The sequence below is a fragment of the Ruditapes philippinarum genome, unplaced genomic scaffold (assembly GCF_026571515.1).
Source record: "Ruditapes philippinarum isolate M1 unplaced genomic scaffold, ASM2657151v2 ctg4126_1_1_1_1, whole genome shotgun sequence".
Lineage (NCBI taxonomy): Eukaryota > Metazoa > Mollusca > Bivalvia > Venerida > Veneridae > Ruditapes > Ruditapes philippinarum.
In genome coordinates, this window is record NW_026866139.1 from 71,869 (window position 1) to 81,000 (window position 9,132).

The following is a 9,132-nucleotide window of genomic DNA, read 5'->3' on the forward strand; positions in this document are numbered from 1 at the left end:
AGATCTTCAGAAATCACTCAGTGACGTTTGCACGAACTCCAAAACAGTTATCACAAGAAAAAATGAAAAGTTATGAATCCAAATTATCTTTTAAAAAGTTCCCTGTGTAACTTTATACAACTGTTGACTTATGATGAGGTCTTCACATGGCCTTTCGGACCTGTTTGTTTGTTTGTTTGTTTCATTTTACGCCTTTTTCAACAGTATTTCAGTCATATAGGCGGGTAGTTTCCTAACCATCGTTCCTGGAGAGTTACACCAGTACTAGACTACCTTCCTCCGCGCTAAACTACCAAAGCATCTCCCGGGGATCGAACCCACGCCAGAGAGGTAACTGGATTAGAAGTCATCGACTCTAACCCCTCGACCACGGAGGCGGTTCTTTCGGACCTGCGAAAATATTTACTGAAGACTATAGTCTAAGGGTAAGGTAATTTTTCTCATCACGTCATATTACTGTCGCCGACTTGGGACTATTTTTTAAACAGATAGTTGACAACATTTAAGCGAGAATAAACATCGAAGTATGAGAAAAATGCTAGTTCTGAATTTTTTATGAAAAAGAAATGGAATGTGCATATTCATAATTGTCAAATTCGTCAGTTTTACTTTTGTTACACTGAAATGACCTATAATCATGATAACAAATTTATAAAATGACATCAGCAAGTATATATGAATCAAATTTAGGTCGAAATCTAAAAGCTCATGCATTTATCACTAACAGTTCTATTCATCGAATATATATTAAGATAATAAAGATAAAGAGATAAAGATAACTTGAACGCCAGTCCTGTGAACTGATTATTATCTTAACTATGATTATTTTTATATGATATATTTATGAAACACACTGATACAGTAAAGTACAAAAAACGGCTGGGATATTATACAAGTCATGTAGACATATATATATTAAATTAAGAAAATACATGTTTACATGACTTGTATATACATGTATATATATTGTATATATATTAGACTATCTCTAATTATACATTTCGATCTTTACATTATAATATTAATATATACAACGCTACTTGTGTTTGAGTTTTATTGGTCAAGCCTCCTGCAAACTTTCTGATTCATATCTATGTATATTCTTATAAATTTCTACTGCAACATTAATTAATATTTTAGTTTGAAAATTATTAATGACTGCAAATTGTATGATGTACATGTAGGTTGTTTTAAAAATGAAATCAGCAATCAATTATGATATAATGTACGGGTAGATAAATGACTAAACATTTTGATATCCTACATTGTTATCAGGCTATCAACGTATATAATGTTTTGAGAGTACATATGGGAACATATTTTCACAGTTTTGACAAGAGGTAAGACCTTCGTATTATTACATAGTATCTTTTTTTAAATAAAAGATGTTCATGACAATATTTTATATTTGTTCATTCAATTAAAGTTGTTCTACTTTTATTTAATTTATTTCTATGCATGAAATAAAGCGTTTCATTATATTCACTTAATGGAAAAATTGTGTCTGTGTTTCTTCGCAATATAAAAAATCTTACAACCTGGTATTTTATACTGAAGACGGTCTATAAAATTATCAAAGTGTTTTAAAAAAACACTTGGGGAAATCCTGATTCACAATCAAAACAAAAATTGTTCAGTTATTAAATAATACAGTGTATGGGTATCATAAAATACATCTTATTTATAGATTTAGTAATTGCTTTTTTCTATCAAGAATAAACAGATTTAAAATTAATGTATCAATCGCTTTTTGTGACTAATATGACCACTCTTTTAAATACATCATGAGAATTCTCCGGCAAAAATACAAACATTACTTTACTTAATTTGAACTATACAAAATTCATTTCAAATCAGTTTATACTTCTTCTTTTTAGTCTATTCATTTCTGTCTGTCTTAAGAATTATACAATTTGTTGTAATTCCGTCAATGTTTTCTGTTACATAACATCTAGCTATGGCGTCAGGTTCTTACACATTGCCATGTGGGTTCAAGCCACCTTCAGAAAGTTATGTATTCGACAATCTTATCGCCGACCTCTCTCAAGCAATATCAGAACAGGAACTGGAAAATCTCAAACAACGCTTTGAACGTAAGTTGTCAAATAAAATGAAGATGCTAAGGTCACACACCTTTCAGACCAACCTTAAGCATGATTTGAGCAGTAAGACCAGTTATGTTATTTATCTTTGAAGAACCTAGTCATATAACCATTTAAGAACATTTCTTTTGCCGTTATTATTGGCATGAAAGGATGTTTCGAATTTCAATTTTCTCTTATAAACAGAGGCATAAACATGATAAACATGAATCTGCGATTTGCAACTTCTTTTGCAAGTTTAGGTTAAAGTAAAAGTGCTTCTAATAAAATGTTTAAGTTGCATAAAAACAATCAATACGAAATATTTTTTTAGATTATAATTTGCAATAGTATTAGTAAATGTTTGTTTTATATCAGGTGTGCAACATGTACGGACTCCAAGAGAGATGTTTGACTCTCTGAGAGATATGGGATTCATAGGCAACTACGACATATTGTATATCCAGCAAATTGTTCGTGTTCTTGACAGAGTAGATCTTGTGGAAAAATTGCTAAAATACGTACAAATGTTTGAGGAGGATACGGTTCTGCATTTTGTCCAGGAGAAGAAAATAACCAGTATAATTATATATAATATGAATTATTGAATATACGCATTTTTGTTCGTGCTGACAACGAATGAAGAATCAATTTAATTTAAGGAGATGATATAGAACCTCAAAAAGCACACTAAGTTTTTATAAAGTAGTCTGCAATACAGTCGTTTTATAAAACATTGAATCATTTAATTTCTGTCATGTTGGTTTTAAGTAATTTAGAGTTATATAAACAGGAATTATACACCGATCTAACCTAACTGATCAAATTCTATATTTCAGCTAACGGATTTATTCTAGTTCAGTTTCACGTTAAAGGTAAAGGGATTTCAGAGACTTGCCAACTGGAAGAGTTTCGGAGAGAGGTATCTAGGCCACTGTTTTGTCCTATCCATGAAGTGTTCATCAGTGGCATACAAGAAACAAACAGCACTATCTTAACACTCATGATTCCAACATTGTATGCTGATTTCCTCGCAAAACTGTTAGAAAAACAAAGTCAACGCATCATTCGCTCATTTTTGTTACTAAGCGTCGACTCAGTTATCTGCAATAACAATAAATTTGAGCTTCAGGTCAAAGGTGCGTGAGTATCTATCTATTAATAGATTATAGATATATTTTTCTATCTTAAGATAATCTTTAGACTGTTGGCAACAAAAATGAAGGAAGCATGCGATCAGTGTAGACCAAAGTCAGCTATTACTTCCTGCAGTGCTCACTATTCAGTTAATAAATAAATGACAATTTTCCATTAAAAGATCAATTTGTTTTGTCCAAATTGAAAGATGGAAAAGCCTATTTTTTTTTAATTAAATAATGCGTGCTCATATCATTCAATTGCTTAATATGATACTAGAACTCCTCGAGTTGCATATGTAGCCTTGTGAACAATATAGTTTAGAAAAAATGGCCAGGACAAAAAAGGAAAAATGAAAGTTAACAAAGGGCAATAACTCAAAAAATAAGAAGCGCAGAGCAGCAGTTGCTGTGCACTAAACTTCTAATCAATAAGATCTATCTCCCTATGAAGTTTCAGGCTATAGCTTTTATAATTTATGAAAAATGGCCTGCACAAAAATTAAGTATGAACTTTATTAAAGGGTAATAACTAAAAAATAAAGAATGTATAGTACCGGTTCCTGTGCACTGCACTTTTTCTTAATGAGATCTACCATCGTATTAAATTTCAAATCCATAGCTTTTATACTTCAGGAGAAATGAAATGTTTAGTTTATGTGCGCCAGGACCATTGTATATATTTAATTACTATTGGTGCTTTCTCCTAATGTAGTTATATAAGTTAAAGATTGACACAATTTCCCAATAATTAAATGTAAAATTCATGTTTACTTCGTTTATCAAAGGCGAGTTGTATAAAGCCAGAAGTACCAAACATCAACCAGGTCAATCTACAAGATACGAAAGCAGAACACCTAAACGAAGAATGGACGTGGAACCAACGAAAAACGTACACACACGGAAGAAAATTAAAAATATACATCAAACAAAAGGAAAGAGCGCCCAAGTAGCCATACGTCAACGACCATCACCCATTTCAGTGATATTGGAAAAACAACATAAAAATATACATCAAACAAGAGGAAAGGGAGCCCAAGTAGTCATACATCAACGACCATCTCACATTTCAGTGATATTGGAAAATCAACTGAATGAAATTAAACAACAATAAGAAAGAAAACATTTCTTTTATAATTTGTATTTTAATAATCTACAGAGAATAAAGAAATACATTTTTGATTTGTAGTGGTTAGCATTTAAGTTCGCTTTTAGTTCTAACATATCCTTGAATAGATAGTATTATAGGGTGTTGAGGTAACTGTATCAAAAAGCATTTTATTTTGAAAGGTGTTTGTTTAAGTTATATTTTAGGCAATAAATAGTTTCGGAAAAAAATTATGTTAGAATGTGAATACCATTTCACATGGTTGTAAGTTGTTTTATATCTGCATATATTTTGGAAGTTTTTCTAGTGTTAAAACCTAAATTTTAACATTCATTTCAGTAAAACATTTCATAACTATGCTTTCGGATTTGGGAACAAAAACGGTCATGCTCCAATTGTAATATTCATGTATACTTCACAAACTATTTGAAACAATTGTTTTTTTTTTCTTTTCTAGTAACACATTTTTGTTAGTCATAATCTCTCACATCAAACTATGATGCATGTACACGAAATATGTGACCATAATTAGACAGTGGTAAATTTAATTATTAGCAGAGCTACATAAAAATAGTCAATTTTAAAATAATGTAATTATTGTGAAACTTTTTACATTGTTGTTATTAATCAAGCCAGCATGGTTATTCAATGTCTCAACATGATAAAATGATAGAACAACATTTTGATAAGCAAACTGCATATAATGATTCTAGTCTTGATTTACATTTTCAAATAATTCCCATATCATTGTCTTTGTGTCCTGTATTTTTATTAAACAAATTAGTTGACCTGGTTCGAAATAAAGCACAAATCTGCAAATATAATTTTGGTTGTGTTGCTTGAACATGTACTTGCTACATACATAATCTACTTTCTAACAGTGAAATAATCTTTGTTTGAAATACTCACCTTTTACATTTATACGATATAAATATTGATACCTTAATCTTCAGTGGGATTGTTATTATAATTGCTTTAGAAGCCCTTATTACTCGAACATGAAATTTATTAATAGTAAGTACTTTCAATTGTTTAACTGTATTATTTGAAATACCTGTCATATCTTGATGCATACATTAAGAACTGTTCCTGGTTGCTATGTTATAAATTTATTATTTTAAGACCAGTATTACTTATAATGTGTCGCTTAATATTTGTAATATTTCTACTTTAAAAATACATAACAATAATGGAATGAATTCCAAATGATGACTTTTGTATTTGAATATATCAGCTTAATGTTAATAATAATAAGTAATAATGATCTTAATTCCAGTTATTAAGAACAGGAAAAATTTATTTGACATTTCTTATCACGAACCGTTGAATGGCAAAGTGAGAAGGGTTAAAGTACATGTACTTTAACTTTGCTTCAGTTCTTCGAATACCGACAGTATGTCTACAACAAGACGATTTCAACACATTTTGCATGCAGTAAGATTTTCCATTTCGATAGTATTCCAATTAATTTTTATACATGATTATTTATCTACATATGACACAGGTATGTTCATTGGAAATCTTATTAATCCTTTTATGCGACTCTGCAATTTAACACTGTCGATTTTGCATACTACATGCATCGCAAAAATACATCCATTTGAAATGCTGACTTTGCAAAGCAAGACTTTCAGTCAAACGTTCAAAGTTTACATTACGTCCAAAAGAAATAGCAGGTATTAGTACTTGAATGAAGGTTTGAACCAATGTTTCCAAAGGAATTGATAGATATGTAAACAGTGACATGTACATATATAATGACATGTATATAAGACTCATCTACAGATGTGATACGTATGGAAGAACACTTCATACATTATTCGTATAAAACTTTAACCGTTACGCTTAATGGTGTCATAGGCAATGTAATAACCATACAATAGAAGCTTGAAAAGTATTGTTGGAACAAAGTTTACATTCTCAATAACTAATTGAGGACATGCAATGTCTACCACTTACAAGTACCTTGTATGCTTTTGACACAACATTTTCTATGTGAAGAATTTTTGTAAATAAGCAATCTGTCAGTAATTAAATACTTTTTTTCATTACATAACTATTTCTTATGTTTACAATTAACCAAACGCATTTAAGTTGAGGAATTAAAGGCGACGATATGACAAATTTTTCAATGATTGTATATTTCGGACATATAATGCACAATACAGAGTTTATTCCCTGTGACAAGAATTATTCATACCGATCTATTTTTCTAAATATCTTGTGTAATATTTAATGGACATATTTGTAAATCTTCTGTAATAAAATGGTCTGTTCATTTCCATAACTATTTTTATGTTTACAATATAGCAATCGCCTTTCAGTTAAGGAATTTAAAGCGACGATAGGACAAATTGTTCAATGATTGTATTTCGAACATGACATGCATTTTACGAAATAATCTCCTTGTGGTAAGAATTATTGATACAACTTTTGTAAATATGTTTTTGATATTAAATAGACACACTTGTTTAGTTGTATTATGAAATTTTGTTATGTTCACGACCAGTATGCTAATTAAATAATTTTTGATTTAAAGCTTATTTGTTTGTTTGTTTCTTTTTCTCTCCCCGAGAAGACACTCTTTAAATATTAAAAATAGTTTTTGTAAAGAAATGAAAAGAAGGGTGCTTAAAAGTCTGTCAATAGTGTGAGGTACAATTAATGTTTATCATGGCTACGATTTTTCTGGTTAAGCACTGAAAAGCAATACATTTAAAGTTACATTATTGTGTAAAGGCACTTAACAGGGGAAATATTAACATGGTGTTTGTTTGTTTGTTTGTTTTATTTTACGCCTTTTCAAACAGTATTTCAGTCATATAGGCTGTAGTTTCCTAACCATCGTTCCTGGAAAGTTACACCAGTACTAGACTACCTTCCTCCGCGCGCTAAACTACCAAAGCATCTCCCGGGGATCGAACACACGCCAGATGTTAATCACTAACCATTATAAATATTATAAATTTGAACATAATATTATTATCTAAAAGAAAATGTTACTATGTTTGATTGTATACATATATACTTGATAAATACACAATTCATATTTGACATCCGGTTAGTATGAAAATATAATCCATATAAATGTTTTCGTCATTCATCACTTTGACGAGCAATAATTTTGGGTTGTTGAATTTTTGTAGTAGTATTAATTAATAAACATGAACATTATAAAAATAGTAACAAATGCTGTTAAATTTTACAAAATGACTTTTAGTTAGTAATGTTAATGATGTTTTGTTTTCTGTGTAACAAGTCAAGTTCCTCTAGTAATACTTTTTACTCTGTCTACAATAAAATGAAGAGTGCAAGTTGAAGGTTTCTGAATTACACATTTTGTCTTTTATCTTTCTCGTTCCTTCAAAACAGATAACTTTTTTCTATAAAAAATAGCTACATACGAATTAGCAAATAAAAATAACATTGAAAGTTAAAAAAAAAGAAAACGTAGAATTATAATAATTCAAGCATTTATATATTTAGGTCAAGTCTCCAAACGTTATTATGTTGTTACATCCGTGCGATACTTTTCCAACATGTATTCAAACTGTAAAGACCTGGTTCTGAAGAATCGAACTTTCACATATACTTTTCAAAATAATTCATTTATACGGGCGTTTTATTTTTTTATTTTCATAGTGTTTACAACGCATAACAGTGAAGCAGTGCTACGATAAATAAACCGGACGAATGACATTGTCGTTATACTTAAGTATACCATACTACATAAATATATGTTGCTGTTGTTGTTGTTGTTGTTTTGTTTTGTTTTTTTCAAGTGCTCTTAAAACTATTTAAGATTTCATGAAATGTGTCCAAAGGAAATCGGTACTCAAACACTCCACTGTATTGTCACAAAATGAAATTTAAAATCCTGTAACATATGAACACAGCAGTTATACTAGTGAGTGAGAAGTGACAAATCAATTTAGTTTGGCTCAGTACGGGGCCAAAACCGTATTCCAATACATTTGCGAGAAATTACCAATGCCTATAACTTTACATGTTTGCAAAAATGCCAAGGTGCATGCGAAATAATGCTGTAAACTATTATAAGAAACTTCAAAAGCTGTAGCAGTGATACTTTTGGAGTTCTACACCATAACACCAGAACAGCATAAAGCCTAGCGGGCGGGCGGACAAAGGCAAATTTATAGACCCTATACTAATTGCTCTCTGAAACAAAATAGCATTTTCAACTTAAAATTCTTTATGCAGGTCTTTTCCTTAATTACTTAGAAGGTTGCATCTATTTTCCTTAATCACTTAGAAGTTGCATATACATATATGCTACATTTTACATTATCGTGTTTCATTTAACGCGGGAAGAAATGCTTGAAAAAAGTGCAGGTAGTTAAACGTATTTTCAAGTTATTATTAACCATTCCTAAAGTATGAGTGCTACAATGTGGCCAAGTTATCTCTATTTAACCAATAGTCTGCTAATAGCATCAAGTGCTATATATGCTGACTGATCATGGCTGCCATTGTTTGTTTTTCAGTCAGTACATATATATGATTACCCTCAATACATTATACGTTATAAGCTCAGACGAGATGATAAGGGCCGTCCGTATCCGCCGTGTGAGTAAGGCCTTTGGCTTCGAACCATTCGTGGATGGTATGTGGATTAAAATCTCAAGCATATGAAACGTCGGTTGTTCTGCTCAGGCACGAGCTCGTGTTTGAAATAATGAATAGAGGGCACATAAGGTATTCTTCTACTTCTTAAAATTGATACCTGCTATGTATCTATTACAGTAAACTGTGATGGTGCGACGTAAAAACAAACCGAAACAAGCAA

The 9,132-nt window shown here is 30.7% G+C and overlaps 1 protein-coding gene across 2 annotated transcripts; it reads left to right on the plus strand.

The window, feature by feature from the left end:
* The first annotated feature begins 860 nt into the window (after positions 1-860).
* Positions 861-4,518, plus strand: LOC132731448 (uncharacterized). 2 transcript variants are annotated; one of them, XM_060717635.1, is made up of 5 exons: positions 861-1,340; positions 1,956-2,093; positions 2,460-2,660; positions 2,921-3,003; positions 4,006-4,518. In XM_060717635.1, exons 2-5 carry the CDS (start codon positions 1,958-1,960, stop codon positions 4,168-4,170), a joined length of 585 nt encoding a protein of 194 aa, XP_060573618.1. In that variant the 5' UTR covers positions 861-1,340; positions 1,956-1,957; the 3' UTR covers positions 4,171-4,518. The 2 variants fall into 2 exon arrangements, with proteins under 2 accessions (XP_060573618.1, XP_060573617.1); XM_060717634.1 differs by having other exon boundaries at positions 865-1,340; positions 2,921-3,220.
* The last annotated feature ends 4,614 nt before the right edge of the window (positions 4,519-9,132 follow it).

What these genes read in the sequence shown, in the direction of transcription:
- LOC132731448 (XM_060717634.1), top strand. Translation starts at nt 1,958, where the DNA reads ATGGCGTCAGGTTCTTACACATTGCCATGTGGGTTCAAGCCACCTTCA. An exon ending in CCAGGAGAAGAAAATAACCA is followed by an intron (nt 2,661 to 2,920) that starts GTATAATTATAT and finishes TCTATATTTCAG; the next exon opens with CTAACGGATTTATTCTAGTT. An exon ending in ATTTGAGCTTCAGGTCAAAG is followed by an intron (nt 3,221 to 4,005) that starts GTGCGTGAGTAT and finishes CGTTTATCAAAG; the next exon opens with GCGAGTTGTATAAAGCCAGA.